At 36.7% G+C, this 21,362-nt stretch overlaps 2 protein-coding genes across 3 annotated transcripts; one reads left to right on the top strand and one right to left on the bottom strand.

Moving 5' to 3' along the window:
* Window positions 1–9,392: 9,392 nt before the first annotated feature.
* LOC110786838 (uncharacterized) lies at window positions 9,393–11,270 on the bottom strand. Its single transcript, XM_021991414.2, has 2 exons — window positions 10,476–11,270; window positions 9,393–9,972 (listed from the first exon to the last, which is right to left on the bottom strand). The coding sequence occupies exons 1-2, from the start codon at window positions 11,188–11,190 to the stop codon at window positions 9,566–9,568; spliced, it is 1,122 nt and encodes a 373-aa protein (XP_021847106.1). The 5' UTR covers window positions 11,191–11,270; the 3' UTR covers window positions 9,393–9,565.
* Window positions 11,271–12,234: 964 nt separating this feature from the next.
* On the top strand, window positions 12,235–19,864 carry LOC110786837 (uncharacterized). Of its 2 annotated transcripts, none has more exons than XR_008930705.1 (9): window positions 12,235–12,556; window positions 13,013–13,256; window positions 14,039–14,234; window positions 15,769–15,939; window positions 16,023–16,139; window positions 17,587–17,784; window positions 17,879–18,011; window positions 18,158–18,256; window positions 19,427–19,446. XR_008930705.1 is itself a non-coding variant. In XM_021991412.2 (9 exons), the coding sequence occupies exons 2-9, from the start codon at window positions 13,120–13,122 to the stop codon at window positions 19,745–19,747; spliced, it is 1,299 nt and encodes a 432-aa protein (XP_021847104.1). In that variant the 5' UTR covers window positions 12,241–12,556; window positions 13,013–13,119; the 3' UTR covers window positions 19,748–19,864. The 2 variants fall into 2 exon arrangements, 1 of the variants encoding a protein (XP_021847104.1); XM_021991412.2 differs by having other exon boundaries at window positions 12,241–12,556; window positions 17,879–17,938; window positions 19,427–19,864.
* Window positions 19,865–21,362: the final 1,498 nt, after the last annotated feature.

The following is a 21,362-nucleotide window of genomic DNA, read 5'->3' as shown; positions in this document are numbered from 1 at the left end:
CTATTAAAAGGATAATAGTAGAGTTGGTAAACGCGTTGGGTCGTGTTCGTGTTCATTTCAAATATAAAAGGGTTGGAAACCCTCAACACTAACCTAACCCATTTAATAAACGTGTCGTATCATGTTAACTCGTTTAAGTGTTTAACTAATCATGTCGAAAACTCTTGACACTAACCCATTTTTTCGTATCTTATACGTGTCGTGTTGTCGTGTTTGTTCAATAAATCTGGCTCCATTATAAGGTTTATAACCCAATATATTAATTATTGATTGTTTTTTCTTAAGCAATTTAAGTCGTGTTAATTTCGTGTTGAGAATCTCAACACTAACCTGACCCATTTAATTAAACATGTCGTGTCGTGTTGACTCGTTGAATTAAACGGGTCTTAAACCTTGATACTAACCCACTTTTTTCGTGTCCAGTTTGTGTCGTGTTATCATGTTATGTCAGATATTGCCAACTCTAGTCTATATACATTTTTCCACTAATAAGATGTCCCCGCTACTTTATTTGTTTCTCTTAAAATGTGCTCGATATCCCAAAAGTCGAATAAGAAGAGGAGATTTTGGATGTCGTTGATGATATTGTGAAATTTTCATGGGATATATCAAATTCCTTTAATAGAGTTGATGATGAGTAAGTTGTCACCTTCGATATAAAGCTTTTTGATGTTGAGGCGTTTGGCTTCTTGAATACATTTGTGAAGAACACTAGCTTCTGCCTTAAAGACTTGAGTATGAACAAGATTAAAAGTGCAGGTTGTTATATGTTGACTAGTGTTGTCTCTGATTATAATCACCCTTACTGCTGATGAAGACTTGCATAAAATCCATCAAAGTTGAGTTTGAAGGTACCCATAGGAGCAGGATACAAACGAACAAAAACTGGTGGAGGAGGATTTGTGGATGTGTGAGTGTATGAAGTGAGAGGGGTACCCTTGAGTTGGTGATGAATGGTGATCAATATGCAATCTATATTGTCATTCATGGAATGATTAGTTAGCCTTATAATAAACTCGGAAACCTACACCAATTTGTTGAAGATTGTTTGACAATTTACTAATTGTAAGGATACATTTTTCGATACCCGTCACTTATCCAACTGGCATAATATTAGGCATTAGTGCATGACCAACCAGTATAAGTAAGAGTCATTGGAGAATAGCTTACTAAACATGTAATCCGCTTAAAAAGAAAAAGATTTATTTAATTATTTTAATTAGAAAATATATTATTAATAATCTATATTCTATGAGATCATTTTCAATGGGTTACTTAAATAGAGATCAAAAGGAGAAAAGGTGTTGCTAAACAAGAGCTCCATTAGGCGAGTTATCAAAAATAGTAACAAATCTCATTCTTTATAACGCTTCTCAAAGAGCTTTTTTCCTCTACAAAGGAAAGTTTGTGGAAAAAAAAATCTGAAAAAAAATATTTCATTAATAAATAAAATTACTTTGCAAGAATCTAACTATTGGATGTTGAGTCTCAAAATAGTTTTAAAAATAAGGATTCGCCATTGTAAGGGGGGAAAGGCAATTATGAAATATTTTTGTGCCCCAAGTGAAAGCTCGCCAATAATGATGCTCTAAGGGAGCATCCAAGTTCTTTGACTTTTTAATGCCCCGTATAAAATACCTATTAATTATAATCTTACTAACATGTTAAATTTGTTTAAGTGATTTTTTTTTCAATTCATTATCTATTTCTAGAAATGGATCATTTCAAAATAAAAATACTCGATGTTTCAATTTATCTAAGCAACTATAAATATATAAGTACTTTTTTTTGAAGGTTAAATATATAAGTACTTTGTGTGACCTTAGTTTTATAAAATTAAATATAAATATCACACATACATCGCGTACATAAACACTAATAATTTGTACTCCGTATAAACGTTTTGCATGGGTGTTGAAGTGTTTTTTTTTTTTAAAAAAAAAAAGCAGAAAGGGGGAATGGGTACCATAGATTAGTACAAGATAGCAAAAGGCAGACAATGGCTGAAAATGGTTTCAACTAGCCATTTCTGCAAACTGAACGTTAATCTAGCAAAATATAGTAGCAGCAAGATAAGGGTCTAAAACCCAAGACCCAAAACCCAAGACCCAAAACCCAAATAAATACATTGAAGCACGTAAAGCAGAACTTTCTGAATTCTGAGATCAAGGAACTTCATAAACAGGCAATTCTTTCTTGTAGCAGTCTTGAACACACTAAGGAGGAAAGAAATGGAAGCTAGGTACATTCCACATGCATAGTCCTTCCCAGATCAGCCAGGCCATGACAGTGCGTTTGACATGTAGAATCTTGACCACCCAGTCTCTCTTCAAAAGAGTAACTACATCAATTATTAGGGCAGATATTTGATGATCACGATATATTTATGTATTTCAGTGCCTGTGCATCCGTTTCTAACTCCAAGTGTGTTATTTTCCTTTCCCATCCGTTTCTCACCACCACCTGCGTTGTTAACAGCAATCCCGTGATCCATCTGTATTGAGCTTGAGCTTGAGCTTGAAATAGGATTTCTAAGGAGGAGCCCAAACTATACTTGAAGCTTGACTGGAAGAAGAAGCAGCTCCAGTATCTAACTTGATAATCAACCCAGAAACCTATTACAAAAGCTAGCAGCATTCCCCATTTTAGCATATTTCTGTAAGACCAGTATGCCAAATTGCAACAGAGAAAATGACTTGCCATTTAGAAGATCCTGACAAGGTATAACTGACCCGATCCTCCCAACTTTTATTAAAAAAAAAAAGTGTAATCCATATTAAAGGAGTGTGCATTAAATTGGAACACCAAGAAAACCAAGGTACTACGGAGTATGACAATCTCTAAAAAGATGAAGATGATTTTCAACTGCATTTAAACATCTGACACAAATAGGATTAAAATCAGGAATCTTAGAACCTAGGGTAGGGTAGCAGCAACTGGCAGAATAGAATGACATAAATTCCATAGAAGCATCTTATACTTATAAGGGACCTGAATTTTCCAGAGTTTTTTCCAAGAAACATTGACAGCACAAATAGAGCCAGAATAAATGTGAGTAGAGTTATAAGCAGCTTTAATCGAGAAAGTTCCACTTTTATCCAGAGACCATCTTAGAGAATCTTTTTTAACAAACAAAGAGGCTGGAGGAATAACTTGCATTAGGTTGGGGATAGAGTTAGGAATTAAGTGAGAAATTTCAGAAATGTCCCAAGAATTGTTTCTTACTTCTATAATATTAGAGACTCTCCAATGAGCTTTAGCATTGGAATCTTGACTTGGGGTTGAGATAAAGGGGTCCTTCACTCACCCAATGATGATACCAAAGAGAGGTATCTTTGTCATCCCCAATATTGACAACAATACCTACTCTTAATTTTTTAATTATATCTCTCCCCTTAAGAATATCTTTCCATAAGGGTGAAGAGCTAGGGTTAGGGTAGCAATCTAGAAAATTGGAAAATTTAAGGTACCTAGAAGAGGGGATTCTTGCCCACATTTCATCTGTTGAGTTAAAATCTTCCAACCTAGCTTAGCTATAAAGGCCAGATTCCAACGTTTTAGGTTTCGAATACCCCCCCCCCCCCCCCCCCCCCCCCACCAATATTAATAGGGTCAGAAATCCTATCTCATTAGTAAGAGGTATATTAACGAGACCTATCAAACCCGTTTATTCATTAAGCAGTCTAACATGTGAAAATTTATTTAGTTTCATGTGTTTGACTTATACTTTGGAGGTCATCTAACCTAACATCAAATATTCAAAAATCACAGGTAAAACCAAAACTTTGCTATCCCTATGGGGAAAAAAAATCACAATGGCTATTGCCAAATACAGAATATAAATTTAGCAATATATACCACTAACTAAAAGAGCATGTCTTACAGACTTTACCTCGTGCGGAGGGACTCCTAATGTATTTCTTCTTACCTTTTTTTTAAAAAAAAAGAGTCTCACAGAACTCTACAGCGAGCCTTCTCCAGCAATGCAGTAGGCCAGCAACAGCAAGCTTCCCTGTAACACTACTTCCCTTCTAATGATTTCCTCAAGCGTTGACACAATATCAGCAAGCATTTTTGTAAAAGAATCAGCAATGCGACTTCCAAGACTTACATGCCTGTCCTCTTGCAGCATCTCATTGTACAGAACCTTATGTGTCTGTCCAAAATGTGAAACATATATAAAAGCCCCCATCTTTTTTCTTCTGCAAGAGCCCCTCAATCTTTGCTAATAGAACAGCCGATGATTACTGCTTCGTATAAAAGAAGTGATCTTTATTTCAGCAACCAGAGAAAAAAGCATTGGAGCAGTTAAGACTTCTTTGGTTTTGGACAGCTTTCTCTGTCACAAATCCTTAGAACGCAGGACAGCCAGTTACGGGTCCTACTAAAATACAGAAGTGGTGGGAATGGAGTGGAAAGTAAGCCAATTTGAGACATCCCTGAAACATAAACCCCTACATAAAGAAGAAGGAAACGTTTGCATTCTGCATCAAGGTGAAAAAATGACCAGATCAATCAAGGTGGAAAATAAAATATTTGCTCATCAAGGCAATATACAAGGTCAATTCCACAATGGGCAGCATAGATGCACCAGTAGCAGGCTCTCTACTTGGATCTCTAGACTGGCCTGTTTGGTCATAAAGTTTCTATTATATTAAAAGCCTAAAGAAGGGCAGAAGCAGCAGCAATACTTGTATAGTTGTATCAACAACATATTAATATGGAATTCTGCTGGATGTTACAAATGATGCAAGGAATTGAACAGGAGCACTCCCATTCAAGGATCTCCATCCCCACCTGGGAGGCTGGGAAGAACACTCATCACCATCCATCTTCAAGGCAATCAATTTAAAAAATATCACGTGATATAAGGCAAAGATCATCCATCCTTCTAACCTTTCTAGTAAAGTATTCTACCTTATGCCTGGTATATTTAGGCACTCTTAAGCAGACATCAGCACATCACAATGCAAACCCAAGGTCATCCACTTTCCATTTCTCTAACTAGTCAAACTTAATTCGACAAGACTAAAAGAGTTAGATAGTAATGTAAAAGGATACTGTACTCAACATTTATGGTCATCTATGGGTTACATATTAACGGAACTAAATCTGTTGAATCTATAAATTCAACCAAATTCAAACTTCTAAGCGGATGGCAGTAACAGGTTTGACATAATTCTTACTCAAAATATTTTGGGGCCCCTTTTATTGGCTAAAAATAATTTTGGATGAAAGCAATAACAAAATAAAAATGGGCATTTAGATTGACCTGCTGTTCGAGCTTAACCTAGTTTTTCTCTCCTAATAAAAAAACAGGCCAGAAGAACGCCAAAAACCTCCAAACCAAGGATAAAAATGTAACTCTCAGTTTTTTATCAAAAAATAAAAAAGCAAAAACCAACACAAGCCTACAAGTACACACACACAGACCATTCAGCATCAAAAGCTTATCCAACATCCCATCACCATCCTACATACTGTTATTTGGAGAATTCCATCTTTACCATCTTCTGTGAACTCATTTTGCATGATTCATTTAGAGGTGTAGGAATAATGCAATATGTATACATCAAGGCATATTTTGTTTCAGAGATAATTACTAATAATTTTGGACAGGATGACCAGAGGAACGTTGCATACACAAACACGACAACGCAAGCAGATACTTAGTTTACTACCTGTACAAATCATAAAGTACAAGTAGATCAAAATGATATAAGGCGGAGAAAAAGATATATAAACCAAAAGAGCAGCACAACTTCAATAAGCAGCAACAAGTCACCTGTTGTAACTGAATGAACTCACCTCGTTCTTGATATGTTGCACCACAAGGCCCACAACTTCAGTGGGAGAGTCAATCTCATACCTCGAATGCTGAAAGAACGATGTCTACTGCCTTTTGAAAGAGATAGTGGTTTAGTTAATATAATCAATTCCATAATGAGCATCAAGAGATTCATCATATCTATAAATTATCAATGAGGATATAAACACTCTGTGTGAGACCATGTCTTCCTGAATCAGCAGTTGAACAGGATTCAGCAAAATGAGTCACAGAAGTAGTTCATTGATCGCAGAGAGTGAAAGACCAGGGTGGGGTAGCTCCAAAAAACTTGTTCATGGCATCCGTACAACTAAACCTTCCATGAGTAATTTGTAATATCCATCAGAGCACCATCAAAATCTGAAGAAAAGAAGCATGTCGCATACGATGTACGGCAGGCCCATATTCCAATAACAGGTGACTAGTTGGTCCGAAAGCTCCCAACCTTCATAGGCAGCATTCTTGTATTTCCTCAGGTATCAAGACTAAAAAGTAAGATCCTTCACTTCCCTCCTCTTAACTTTCAGATACAGAACCGCAGAGGCAATAGCTCCTTCTATTCAGGGTGACCAGGGAAGCCTGCAACATGATTTATGAAGATCAATGCTCAATTTGAACTCATAACAGCAGGACAGATTTCTCTTCAAAGTCAGGTCTCTCTTCGAAGTAAACAACCTATACAGCACAGATCTAGCAGATAGATTATGCCCCATTTTAGCTACAGCAGGTTTGATACCTCTGCTTGATGACACTTGAAGTCTGATGAAGTACCTCGGACCTTCCGTGGGACAGAAACCAGGTAAAAAGGTTTTTTCTAACTACAAAACATAGAGATAGATACAGAGAGAAAGGGAGCAAACAGGGTAGATACACTTCCATTGCAAATTCATACATCAACTGTTTACACAAGATTCTGGAAGGTGAATTTAACAGCTAATACCTTGTCAGATTCCCTTAAAGCGCCGGAGAAGGCCAGCAACAGCTATATAAACAATTGGCCCATTTGACCTAGCATGTGAAAGATGCATCTGCAAATGCCACATTTGACCAAATACAATTCCAAAGCCTCAACAAGTTTTTGACCCTTTCAACCAATTAAGTTCCCTTTTAGATCCAGGCAACCTAATGAATACTCCCTCCTCGGCCAGCCGGTCTTTTAGTGCCTTTTCCTTGAGCCCTGTGATCCTGACATGACCCAACACTCTTCGAAAGAACTCTACTAGGCATTGCCCTTCTTCACTCATGCACTTGTAGATTCATCCTTGCCAAAGGGTGTCGCAATCAAGTCCTCAGTCCTGCTACAGGTACCACAGCAACCATTACCAAAGCCAAACAATTATCAACTACCGATCCAGATGGTTTTCTGACAACAAAAAAGCTTTTCTCCACAACCAAGATGGTCGATGTGATTACCAGTTTAAGAAGAAAAAAGCCTTCCTATTGCTGGATCAGGCTTTCGTCCCATTTCCCCGCTGATGTCCAATCTTAGTGTGGCTGATCATTCAAAAGAAAACCATCCAAGCTCTATGAACTAGGCATGCTCCTCAACCAGCCTTTTAACTATCATGAGGATTTGGCCCTAACTGACCGGCTATTTGGTAACGTCCCACATGATACACCCTTGTTTTCACTTTGTTTCCGTCTTCTATATACAAAAATTAATACGCACTTCATTTCTGCAGTGAAAACAAAGAGCATGTCTCTTTCAGCCTGGCATACCACTACTCCAGAGTCTTATCAATTTAATAGTAAAATTTTCATCCGACATCTCATTCCATATCTAGCCGTAATGACCTCTGCTTAATAGAAACACAAGTAAGTGAAGCAACTACATCAAATCACCAGAACCCTAAAGTTTTGGGAACCTTTCAGGTCTCCTTCAGTCATGTAGTTGTCGCCGATCACTGGATTAATACGTTTATTATCCTACACTTTCATCTTTTCTCTTTTTACTTTCCCCATTAATCACTCGGGTAAAAAATCCACCAAAAAAAGGTCAGATCCCTATGCTAGTTGACCTTATATAGTGAAAGATCATCCCCAAAAGGATAGTCAGGGAAACTGAATAACGTCACCATCCTTTCAGAAAGTTTGTCAAAATCAAATATCCATAAAATCAAGAAAAAGCATTTACCTTATTTAGTAATTGAACACATCGGAGCGGGAAACTATGGAACTAAAAATCTTGCCGTTATTGCCAAAACCGCTTTTTGTTTTGAATTTTCTGCAGACAGCTATTCCCGTCATGCATTCTGCCAACACTATAGAGTTTAGGCTGTTTCTTCTATGAGAGAAAGAAATAACAGAAACCAACTCTTTGTATCTTCCAAATGATGGATCATAAATCATATCACAACTTTATCGAGGTTCAACACAAATAACCATTGTATGGCGAAACCCACAGACTGACAGTACATGAAAGTATGAAACTAGATATATGTAGCGAAAGTAACCAACATGCATCTGAAAATGGATGCAGTAATGAACAAAAGAAACAACTGACTATCTGTGTTACCATTACCATCATGAGATGAACAACTCAAAAGTTACACAACAAAAGAAGTATGGGAGTAAAATGCAGCAAGATAGAGAGAGAGAGACAGAGGCTAGGCTCACTTAAAATACATCTAAAGCACCAAATATCACTAACACTTTTTTCATCTTTTATCAGACCTTTACTTTAGAAATCTGAAAGTTAGAGCTTCAGTTCCACTGACGGCAGGCCACAGGTTAAAGTATCACTAGTTACTACAGATCACTAGGCTATTCAATACTCAATAGTCAACATATGGCTAACTATGGAGATAACAGAAACGATTAATACTAAACACAGTCGTCAAATGAGTGTTCATTTTTGGAGTAAATATCCAAGAAAAGATGCATAAGAACTAAGAAACCAATTCACAACACATCTAGCAATCAGATAGAATAGAAAAAAAGAAACAATCCTCCACCAATTTCAACACCCCTGAGACTACTATGGTGTTTCCAGTTTTTGCATGGTGCAGACCCCCCCACCCCCAGTCCATACAAACAAGTCTCACAAGAAACAGGATAAGTAGCAAACTTGAAATGGGAATTTACAATAAGGGCTACCTCGTTCAACAAATAAAGTCCAGGGGAGACATGAACGACGCAAGGTTTCCCACAATGTCATAATTATATCCAAATTTATCATTTACCAGGCAGGGCAAAGCTTCCTACGGTCAGGCTACCTTCGAAACTACAAAAAACTTAAATGAACTCAAAATGGATGATGAGATGATCAAGTTCAAGTATTTCCTCCATCGCATTTCAATGTTTCATTTGTGTTAAGAGACAGGGGACAAACAATTGGGAGTATGACACCCCACAAGACTGCAACATAATCAACATCATTTATAATGGGACGGTAGTATCCTTCTCTCTTCTATGATCCCAAAACTTTGGCAAACATTGTACAAGCATGCTCCACTCCCCATACTAAATAAAACAACAAAATATTATGGAAAATTCATTCAGGAACAGAAGAAGAAGAAGAAGATATGGGCAACCAAACATAAGCACGTAACTATAAACTGGAAAATCAAGAAATAGTAAACTTCATTAAAAATGATTGGACTTTAACAACAAAAAAAATAAAAGATCAAAAGCTTGATTCTCCCCATCCCCCTTAACTAACTACAACCATCACTAGTTGAATCTTTTTTTAGGAGTGACAAGTTGGAATACATAATAACTAAAACTCTATTGCAAACCTTACTTCCCTGTAACAAAGCCCTCTTTGCGGCCCTCGAACCCTGGCCTCATAAGCTTCTTTTCTCTCTTATCAATTTTTGATTGCTTCCTTTTGTCCATCTTGGACTTAATATTTTCTTTTCTCTTATCCTGCTTCCCTTTCTTCATCTTCTCAGTAGTATCAACCCTCTGCTTCCACTTCTCAACGCTCTTGGTATGCTTCTTCTTATCCTTAAGTAAACTTTTCTTTAACAGCTTGGGATTATCATGCACTTTAGTTCCCATAGTCCTCTCAATGGCTGACTTCCAAGAATGCCTCTTTGCCACTTCGTCACCCTTTTCCGGATCCTTCATTTCCTCTTCCAGCTTAAGTGCTCTTTGTAACTCCTTCTCCTTCGATAATCTCCTCTTCTTCTTTTTATTCAGTACTACAATTAGAAAAAGAAGAAAAGTAGACATGTTTTAGTGACCATATTCAATAATGCCCATCATATTCATTACAACTACTACTCATTCAACATTGAAGTCGTTTTGGCCAAATTCGGATAGACGTGGTATATCTAAGGTTATAATAGAGTGGCATCCAATATAATATTGATTATAAAGTGACCTACAATGTTACACTGATATTAAAAAGTAACATTCACAAACAAATACTAAAACGGTTTGGATAATAGTTACTTGATGCAACTGGTTAGAGCAAGAACAACACAACGGCAAAGATGTTTCGACTTTCGAAGATTTAATGACTACCTTGCTGCATTTTAAAAGAATGTTCAACTTTCATGGCATCCTATTACTCATTACAATCACGTAATTCGACATAAACTAAACACAATTTATCAAATAAAATCACTGCAAACAAAAAAAAAGTCTAATTTCAACCATAAGATAATCATTAAAATTAAAATAACTTCAATGGAATTCTTACCATCATCACTAGAAGCTGCTAATTTCACCTTCCCAAACTCAATTCCTTTAGCAGCCTCTGAAACTTCCTTCTCAATATCTCTTTCAATCTCTCTCTTCTCCTTCTCCTTCACCTCCTCATTATCCTCTTTCCCGTCATTCCACTTGCGCTTCCTCCCATCCTTCATATCTCTCCTTTCCGCCTTCCTCCTCTTTCCCTCGCCGCTTCCATCACCTCGGCCCGCTCGTAGCTCCTCAATCCTCCTATGCAATCTCTGCCTCAGCTCCTCATAAGTCACAGACCTCTTATCATCCTCCAAGTTTCTCAAATTCAAACCGTCGTCGTCACCATCATCACCATCACCATCGACATCGCTGTTAGACGCTTTCTTCTCCGGTTGTTTCCTCTTCAATGACTCCTTCAACAAATCTAGGGTTGATTTGGAGGATTTCTCAGGGTCTAATCGCTCACGTCTCGATTTCTTTGTATTTTCAATTGATTTCAGCTTCGCTTCCGCTTTCTCTGCTTTGGATAACCCTTGGAACCACGGCTTATCGTCGTCGTTCGTCGGGAGGTAGAACTTCGCCGGAATTAGCTCCACGAGCTTATCAAAGAAGTTAGCGTGGTCTTTGACTAAAGTTTTAATGTTAGCGAAAATAGCGGAAGAGTCTTTGTCGTCGGCAGAGTCATCGGCAGCGACCACTTGGGCATCGGAAGTTTGCTTCTTCTTCTTCATTTCGAACTGCGACGGTTGAAGGCGGAAGTTGTGTATGAGGAGAGAGAATTTTTAGGGTTGCGGAAGATGTTTTTGTTTTTATTTTGGTTGAGTAATGAGTTTTCCCGGGCTTTTGTGCGGGTCTCTTTCGTTCACCCACCCGGTTCAAGGACTCAAGGCCCAAAATCCGTCTCCTTACGGCCTCATTTACTGATTTAGGCTATGCCAGTATGCTGTTTTGAATTAAACTAGCTTTTGGCCCGTTCTACGCACAGATTATATTTTAGGAAACTAAATTAAAAAAATGGTAAATTGACATACCAAAATGATAAAGGTATAAATGTATAATACTTTACTAAAAAAATTCACTAATAATTTTGATAGTACGTAGACAAATTAAAATTTCCAAGATATATTGGGTGGAATAATTACTTTTATGGAATATATTTTTAGTTCCCACAAGACCATAAATACATTTTTCGTTTAGGAGTATATCTTTTTATCCATGGGGGTTTTAAAAAAAAATGAGAATAAGAGAAATATGCTAGTATAGAGTAATTAAGTTAAGCATATGTATTCTTTGGATTAAACCAAAGAAATCCACAAATCTTCAATATGCTAAGAAATTCACCATTGTTGTTTGTTGGATTAAAAACTATGTTTCAGTTGCCAAATATACATAAAGTTTCGCACCCTATCCTTTGCATCACAATCAAGAAAACTACCAAAAAGGAAAATGACCTAAGAATTAAGAATTGTTGATAAAGCTAACCAAACGTGATATGTCAAAATTCTGCAAAATATCAAAGACTATTATTTGGGTTTGAACTATAAATACATTTGTTTTATGTTCTTTGAATATGAACAATATATTATTTGTATTTGAACTATGTGTTCATTTAAAAACAGGATGTACATTGATCATTGTGTGTCGGAGTGCTAAACCATAATAAATTCAATCACCTAAATTAATAGATATCGCATGTCCTACCATAAACCCTTTTTTTTAATCCAATTATAGAAGAACATTATGGTTACTCAATTGTGATTACATCCAAATGTCCAAATGATGCAATTGTCGAAAAGATCCTAAAGTGGAAACAATATTTAGAAAGGAGAGAGAACAAAAGGGAACAAGGGAATAACACAAAATTCCCCCCAATCAGTTCCCACTTCCCAGGTTTTAGAGTCAAACGCATGCTCAATTGCTCATGATTATTGGCTAGTCTATCATTTTTGCCTCCCCAATTTGCCTGAATTTCCAACACAACAACAAGATTTGGGTTGAAAATCATTCAATTCCCTAGATTTTTGCTCCCACAATCCAAGATTTTAGTTAGATTTCTGCTCCTCGATCACCGCTGCTTCTGGGTGCTCTACTCTCATGGTATTTTTCTGCCCTTTTTTCTCATTGAACTCTGTTTTTTTATATTCATATTATTGATCGTTGAATAAAACCCAGTTGACTCTGTTGGAAGAAAATTTGTGGGGTTTAACGGGTTTTCTCAGATTGTGAAGATTTTTCTATGGATTGTCAATAAACCCTTGATTAGTGGGCGTTTTCCGCTTGATCTTTTAGATTCTGCTTCTGGGTTCAATTTTTTTTGGCAATATCTTTTGATTTAGATTGTTTGATATGTTGAATTGTGAACTTCATTGTCTGTTGAATAACTAGAGCATGCATAAATGTTTTATGTGCAAATGTTTGCTGGATGAGCATATTGTGGTGACAAAATCACGTCGATCAGTGTTATTAATGCTTAAGATTTCCACTTTGAGGGCCATAAAACCTATGCAATTCTATTTCTAATTTTTTCCCCTTTTATGTACATTGAATTTCCAGAACTTGTTGTAGACTTTGGTGCTGTTCAACTGTGGCAAGTTGCAACATGCTAAGGTTGACAGTGGTGGGTGAATTTTGGGGGCCAAAATCTTGTGTTAGATAGTGTGATGGAAAAGAAGAAAATAGATGAAGATGGATCAGGACCATCATCACCCAAACCAGTGGACAGATTTGGGTTCATAAAGCCAGAAAGTAGCAACTCTCCTGATAATTTGAAGAGGAGCAAGTCTTCTGGATCGGAAAGGTAATTGTTGTGGAAATTATTCTTAGAAATGATCATGTGCATTGGGTTTGGCATTGCTTTTGGGAAGCTTAGAGTGCATATTTTGTGAAGTTTGACATTTTTCTATCAAATGCAAGTGTCAGTGACTGCTTTTACTTCTTTTTAATTTATCTTCAATTAAGGATAGTATAAGCTTAGCATGAAGTTGTTGTATCTTTCTCAAAAGGTGTACACTTTAATCACTGGTCATGGTTTGACCTGATTTATCCATTCCTCACTGTGATAATACTTACTAGAACAGTGTGTCGTTGATACTAGTCTGCATATTATGGTTGAGTAATTTACTCTGATTCATGCACTTATAATGTAGCGGTTTAGCCTCTTACATTACTGTGCCTCTACAATCAGCTTACATATAGCTTTCTCTCTCTCTCTCTCTCTCTCTCTCTCTCTCTCTCTCTCTCTCTTTCTCTCTCTCTCTCTCTCTCTCTCTCTCTCTCTGGAGGTGGGGTTTTGAGGGATTACTCTCTCTCTCTCTCTCTCTCTCTCTCTCTGGAGGTGGGGTTTTGAGGGATTACATATGCCAGTTTGTTTGCTTTCTTTTTCCATGTTTCAGCAGCTCACAACTTATTCTTATTTTGCATTTGTTGAGGCTTGAAAAACTGTCTTATGTTCAGGCTTATAGAGTAGATACATGGCTGAATCTTTGAAACTACTTATTCCCTCCTTCCCCTTTTATCTTTCTATCTATTTTTTTCCATGTTATATACGTGGTTTTGTTAACGCGAGGATACCTTTCACAGGGAAAAAAGAAGAGTTCAAAAATGGAGAAAGATGATTGGGGTTGGTGGGAGTGATTGGAAGCATTATGTAAGGAGGAAACCTCTTGTTGTTAAAAGGCGTATCAGAAAAGGTATTCCTGATTGTTTGAGGGGCCTTGTTTGGCAATTGATCTCTGGAAGTCGTGACCTCTTGCTCATGAACCCGGGGGTCTATGAGGTAATGTTCCTACCAGTTTTTATTTTTTAAGACCTAAGAGGTCAGGTTCTAATTGTTCTATCTATTTCCTGCGAGTCAATGATTCAATATCCCTTGGCTATAGTGGACTAAAGTTAAAACGGTTCATTCAACTGCATGTGTATTTGTATCATGAAGTAATAGACAATTGTTGTGTATTGAATCAATGGTCAATTGGAAACCACTTTTATTGTTGCAGAGGTAGGGTTGTGTACATTGAACCTGCTTATTCCGCTCTGGGTGGGACCGCCGGAGCCTCTTTGGAGGCATTGATTGGGGTAGTGTTGATGTTAGGAGTTTACGCATTATTGCTGGTCTTTTCTGGAATTCCCATGTGTTCAATTTAGCTCCTTCCTCTTATCTTAAAAAGGAGAGAAACAAGCCAAGGTCCAATTAGAGCCTAGGTTAACAACTAATTAACTAAAACAACCTATCCGCATCATTTTGTAAACAGGTGTAAAATCTCTAGAAAGGAATTTTGCTTTGATCAAGCTTATAAAGTAACTGTGTTAGTTGCTATGTTTGATTGAACCTTTGATCTTATGTGTACTGTAACCTCTATGTTACCTAGTTATATAGGAAGAGTTTCTTGTCCTGTTGTCTTCTACAGTTTTTGTGATTGGTTCTTCTGCAGCTATAAAAAAATATCTTGGTATCTTTTAGATCTGTTTTTTTTTTCCCTCTTTCTTTTTCTCTATCTATGAGAAGTATTTGGTTAACCAAATACGGAGTAGTCTTTTATGAAATCAAGAACCTTATTGTATTTTGTTGTTTCTTTTTCTCCTACCCAATTTGAAGTCGCTTCTCCCAAATAGCATTTTTCTTCTCAAGAAAGTCTTCAGCTCTTAATGTGACAAAGTGCTGCTATTTCTGTTTCCCTTAAACTTTTTTAAACACATGTACTTCACCATTGTCTTTTCTAACTGCCTGCAATATCTGCATGTGTATTGCATTTCTAGGTTGCTGCTTGCTGACATTGAGCGAAATTTGAGGAAATGAACACTTTTATTAAATGAATTTTTCTGACAAGCTCTATGGTTGATTGTTACTGGTTTGTCTCATTATCTTCAGTGGACTAGAGTTACACAGAAACCATGGAATGCTATGGGAGTCATTGTTTTTGGACTCTTGCTAAGCCTAGTGGGCCTGCGGCCCAGTCTAAATTTTATGGGCCTTTCTCTTTCCTTTTTTGTGGTCTTTAATCTCGCAAGCTTCAGATGCATGTCTAGATTGACATTTTTGTGTGACAGTAGCAGATTCTTAAGTCTTAACCCTAAGCATGTTGGTGTTTTAACTATATTTATGAAAGTTATCTATTGTCTAGTTGTGTGAATAGTAATTGATATTATAACCAATTGATGCTTCACAGTATAAGTAGACTTGTAGAGTTAGTTTTGAGGAATTTTGAAGTTTTTGTCTGACTTTGCTCTTTGCACTTCCTTTTTGTTCAATTATCATTCTTTACCAGCTGACTGGGGTGCATGTGTTGATGCCATTGACTATTATTTTGCTGCAGCAACTGGTGATATATGAGACTTCAGCGTCAGAGCTGGACATTATTCGAGATATATCACGTACTTTCCCTTCTCATGTCTTCTTCCAGCAAAGACATGGTCCGGGTCAGAGATCACTCTACAATGTTCTGAAAGCATATTCTGTGTATGACAGAGATGTTGGATATGTTCAGGTTTGTTATGTCTTGTAATATCCTTTCAAGTAAGTACAACTAGTCAACTACAGCTTGATGATGTTGCTGTTTCTGGAGTGCAGGGTATGGGGTTCATTGCTGGTTTACTGCTTCTTTATATGAGTGAGGAAGATGCATTCTGGCTGCTGGTTGCATTGCTTAAAGGGGCCGTTCATGCCCCAATGGAAGGATTATATCTGGTAACACGCATGGGAAATTGTTTTCTTATGTTATCGAGTTGTTATGGTCCCAATATATAATAGTGATTTTAAATCATTCTTTGCTGCACTATCGATGTTCTCGTTGTGTGTGCGCTCTGAACAAATGTCCATAAGGCAAAGTTATCTACCCCTAGCTTGTATATGTCGTATGTAAATTTGGGAAACTGTGCTGGAGGGGTCTGCATATATGAAGATTGAGTTTGAAGATCGTAAGGATGTTAAGATGTATGTCATATACATGTTAATAGTTCTGCTCTTGATTGGTGAGAGGTGCTGGGTCGTGGAGGACAATTCTGAAAGTGGTGAAGGAATGTTGAATCGTAACATAACTACAACATATGCATGTTGTATTAAAGTTATGTGGTCAATGGATATTATTTTGGTGTAATAAGTTCAGATTTTAGAAATTTAGGTTTGATTTAAGACAATAAAGGTCTATGCAGCAAATAATGTTAATTGTTTGGATGTTCGGGTGTCACTGTGCTAGTGGCTATCGACTTCTGTGCTTGTAGTTGTAGTGTCACAGTGTCACTAATTGTTGAATGCTTGCTGCCATCTGGAAGGTAGCTCTGCTGAAAACTGCTGTTATGTGTTAACTGTTAAGGGCTGAAATGTGTAAGCATAAAAACAGGGAACTACTTTTGTTCATTTGGATAAACTTGGGAGATTAGCCTATACTATAGAGCCATCAAGTCCACTGAGTTTTATGTTTCATCTGTACAATTGCTGAGTTCCATGGTTGCCAAATGATATCATATCCTTCCCCCTGTTTGGGTCTTATCACTGTAAATTCTTGCTTGTCTGTTCTGAAAAAGTAAACTGAAATGGATTAAGTTGAACCCACCTGGTATTTAGCTAGATAGATTTTAAGCAATTGACCTAGTGTCTGGAATCCATAAATCTGAGCTCAGGAATGTATGCAGGACTTATTGGGGGTAGCACAGGTAATAAGTAGCCAGTATCATTTGTTTAGATTTGTTTACAAGAACAAAACAAAATATAAGTAGCACATGCATTTTGGAGTTTTCGGTCTCAGATATTCACGGTCAGTAAGTCAGTGTGTTGGGAACCTCCTCTCCTTGTCAAGTCTCCAAGTTTATTGCATGTATTAATAGTTTAGTACTATTAGTTGTTTCTTCTATTGCATCTTTCTTCTTGTTGCTGTGAGTTCAAACTAGAATCTGCCATTTTTTGGAAAGATGTTTATCTTTGTGGCTCAATGGGGTAGTTGCTTCAGTAGTGTTTTTTTTGTTTGTCGCGATCTTTTAATGCAATTGTCTTCATGTTACGAAGACTTCTGATTCAATTATTATACGAAACGTATATCTCTGTTAAGTGTTAACATTCTCTATACTAACATGGCCTTTGTTTTTTTACTTTTTAAGTCATTACCTCGGTTTAATGCATTGTATTTTTGTGTGCCCAGTCAGGATTGCCTTTGGTACAACAATACCTTTTTCAGTTTGATCTTTTGGTGAAAGAATACTTGCCCAAGCTTGGAGAGCATTTTTCTCAAGAGGTTATAAACCCTAGCATGTATGCAAGTCAATGGTTCATTACCGTGTTCTCTTATTCTTTTCCCTTTCACTTGGCCCTCCGGATCTGGGATGTCTTTCTTTATGAGGTTAGAAACTTTAGAACAAAAAAATATCAAATGCACGTAATATTTAGATGTTTTCTGGAATTATGTTGTTCATATCTTCTTTATACGTGAATAGGGTGTGAAAGTTGTCTTCAGAGTTGGGTTGGCCCTCTTGAAGAGTTGTCACGATGACTTGGTGAGCATTTACGTAATCTTCTGCTTTAATGGGTAGCTTTATAGGGGATGATAATTACTCCATAAAAAGAAAGGTTTGTATTAATTGCACACTCGTCATAGAACAAATATATGCTATATACATGCCTTCATGTTATTCTTAGATTTTATTTTTGAAAAAAACCCTGATATTACTAATACTTGTCTGCTTATAGATTTTAAATATATTTTATGGTTTCAGGTAAAGTTGCCTTTTGAGAAACTCATCCACGCGTTGCGTAATTTTCCCGAAGAAGTGATGGATCCTGATACATTGTTACCTTTGGCCTATTCAATCAAGGTTTGTCCCTTCCTCTTTATTTAATAACTCAGTTTCCTACTTTTGTGAATTATGCTACAGTTTGTGATGGGTTTCCGTGTTAGACGACTGACTTTTCTTGGAGATCTCAAATGATTAAGTATTTAAGAAAATAATCAAATACGGAGTACTCACTTAGTTTAAATGACTGAAAGGAGGCTGTACTTTAAATCTTTCCCATCCCATTTCAAACCATGATATCATATTTTTTTTAATCATGTTTTTGAGCTGTACATCTTACAAAAAAATTGGTGTGTTCCGTTGAGTGTTGAGTGATGACTGTTGTCAGTAGCTTCTTGGCATAGATTTACGGAGTTTGTGTTTTGTATGTACTGATATCTAGGGATGATAAATCCATCTCAAATGAGCAAGAAAATCCATTTTAGGGGCTATTTGTGTATATTCTAACTTACCAGTTACCATCATACATTTTTACATAAAACTGCTTTGGGGTTCCCTGGCGAAATAGGAGGGTACTTTTGGAACACCTGAGATTGGATGGTTTTGTCCATTTTTGGGATTGGGTTATCTACCTTATCGTGACTTATTATGATTGGAGTTGTAAATGACAAAGCATGTACCAAAAACTTAAGTGTATTGTAAATCCTTAATTTCTCAAAACTCCCTTACATGTGCTACAGGAGGTTGGAATCTCTCTCACTTGGCTACCTCAAAAATTCTATCTAGAATCAAACACTATAAACCGTGAAAATGAGTTAATATCAACAGTCTTAAAGAAAGATATGGCTAATTGGCGAAGGGCCTAGATAACTTTTAAGAGAAAATTTAAATATGGGATTTTGTACCTCCCATTCTTTTGTTTTTTTTCCTTATGCTATGAGTGTCGCGTATGCGGCATTCATTGCCGGTCCCAAGCCCGGATAAAGGAGGAGGGTTGCGGTAGGTTGGTGGCGGCCAACGTAAAACTAAGTCACATATCATGACACGACAATGATTTCCAATGACGATTCATGTTGGCCGACCCCAAATCATTTTGGGACTAAGGCTTTGTTGTTGTTGTTTGCTTATGCTATGGAAATTAGGTTACTTGCACGCTTATATTTTGCCTCAAGCTAGGTTTCCTTTGACTAAAATTTCTGAATCATATTCAGATTTAGTATAACCAATACCTAGTCAACTTTTGATGCATAGATTTCGAAGCCTTTGGAAGAATTGAAGCTTGAATATGAAAAAGTACATGGGAAAGAAGGGCAGTCTATAATTGCAAGAGGGAAGCAGAAACAGGTATTAGAAAGGAATGGTTCTTCTTCTCGTAATAGCAAGCGAGCAGAAAAGCAGAAAGGAGAATCAATCAAATCTCCTGAAACAATATTGCTAAAAAAGGTGTCATTGCGGAGGCATTTCTCCCATCGAAAGGCAGAACATGACAAGCTGGATGGGCCAGTGGCGCAACCTGTTCAGGAGTTAAAAAGACGTGATTCTCAGCTTATGTCTAGGCACGCCACTAGTTAATAAATACAACAAGCAAACCATTTATTCTTTCATTCTTTCATAGTGTGATTGTACATTATTTGGGTGAATGTATACAAAACATTAGCCAATATTTATGCAATCTGATTTTTGTGGATATTTCTTGGTAATACAAATACGGCGTATTTTTGAAAGTGGGCGGCTGTTTCGTCATGCATATATATGTATGTATTCCTTCTGCAGATGGAGAAAATGGATTCAGCTATGCTAGTTTGGAGGCTGCAGGTTATGATCTGAAAGAAATGAAGTTAAAACAGTTGGTTGAAAGGGTGTTGCTCTGTCGGCCTGCAAGTATTTGCTACTTCTCTTAACTTACTAACCGTCTTCTTGTTTTTATTTCTTCACAAGCTATCGTTGTAGTCTACTTGGACTTATGGGAGACTATATAATGTTTGTCAAGCATAAATATCGGATTGAATTGATACAAGTATTTATGAAAACTTGGTTATTATTCATTCATTGCCTTTTTCTATGCATCAATTCACATAACTTGAATGCCTCTGTAGTGTCCCTTGATTAGTCCGAGATGGGGGTGAATGCATGTAACCTTACCACCCTTTTCAAATCAAAAGAAATGACATTTATAACTATCATAAGGGACCAAGATTTTATCACACATGAATTAGCTAGTCAGGTTTTTTCACGTCAAGTGGCTTGTGACTAAGTTGGACACAAGTCATCCAATATAACATTTCTAGTATCAACAAAGAGCATGTGATAACCTCTAAAACGCAAATAACTCGTATTGATACTATTTAATACGGAGTAATATATTTGTTTAGACCAATATCACACTAATAAATTACTAAATTAAAGAGTAACAATATGAGTCCTCGTCAAAAAAAAAAAAAAAAAAAAAAAAACAATAAGAATCAGATAAGATAAACATTAAAAAGAATGTATAAATCAAGTGAATAGTACGCACCATAAATTGAAAATTCGAGCAATAAACTAAGTGCTAAATTGATTGTTAAGCGTTATATACACATCTGAAATCTACACGATTATAAAATGGAAAATCTTAAGAAAATTAAACTTGTCATATTACAAGAGTTTGGTTTGATTAATATTACAACATTTTCCTGAACCTAATTAAAAAAGGATTATCATAATTCTATTTCGATTATAATTCGGATGTAATTCGGATGTAATTCCTTTAAATACATAATGAATTAACCTTTCCCTTGAACCCAAACTTCTAAAGTCTCCATTAATTAAACTTGATTTCTTAGTTGATATTCCCCAAAACCAGGAAAAAAGATGATTAACTTTCCAATCAAAAGGAAAAGCAACGAAAAAGAATCTGAGATTAGCCCAGAAACCCCCCCTAAAAACAGTCCCAATGATGTCGTTCGCTATGAATCAAACAAGAAGCAAAAGGTTCATAAATGGATGAAGGTGAAGGATGCCTCTGAAAACAGGGGAGACTCAGACTCTGTTAAAGTTGAAGAACCTCTTGATTTATCGCTTTCGCTTTGTTGTGGAAGAAGTTGGAAAGGGAAAGAAAAAGTGATTAAGAAAAAGGAAAAAGAATATGATGGTGATCTATGTCTTGCTCTTTCTCTTTCGCCTTCTCCGTCGTTCTATTATGGAGGAA

The sequence above is a fragment of the Spinacia oleracea genome, chromosome 1, assembly GCF_020520425.1.
Source record: "Spinacia oleracea cultivar Varoflay chromosome 1, BTI_SOV_V1, whole genome shotgun sequence".
Taxonomy (NCBI): domain Eukaryota; kingdom Viridiplantae; phylum Streptophyta; class Magnoliopsida; order Caryophyllales; family Amaranthaceae; genus Spinacia; species Spinacia oleracea.
Note: the sequence above shows the minus strand (reverse complement) of the source record. Positions and strands in the feature narration are given on the sequence as shown.

What these genes read in the sequence shown, in the direction of transcription:
- LOC110786838 (XM_021991414.2), bottom strand. Translation starts at nt 11,190, where the DNA reads ATGAAGAAGAAGAAGCAAACTTCCGATGCCCAAGTGGTCGCTGCCGAT. An exon ending in AGCAGCTTCTAGTGATGATG is followed by an intron (nt 9,973 to 10,475) that starts GTAAGAATTCCA and finishes TTCTAATTGTAG; the next exon opens with TACTGAATAAAAAGAAGAAG.
- LOC110786837 (XM_021991412.2), top strand. Translation starts at nt 13,120, where the DNA reads ATGGAAAAGAAGAAAATAGATGAAGATGGATCAGGACCATCATCACCC. An exon ending in AAGTCTTCTGGATCGGAAAG is followed by an intron (nt 13,257 to 14,038) that starts GTAATTGTTGTG and finishes TACCTTTCACAG; the next exon opens with GGAAAAAAGAAGAGTTCAAA. An exon ending in CAATGGAAGGATTATATCTG is followed by an intron (nt 16,140 to 17,586) that starts GTAACACGCATG and finishes TTGTGTGCCCAG; the next exon opens with TCAGGATTGCCTTTGGTACA.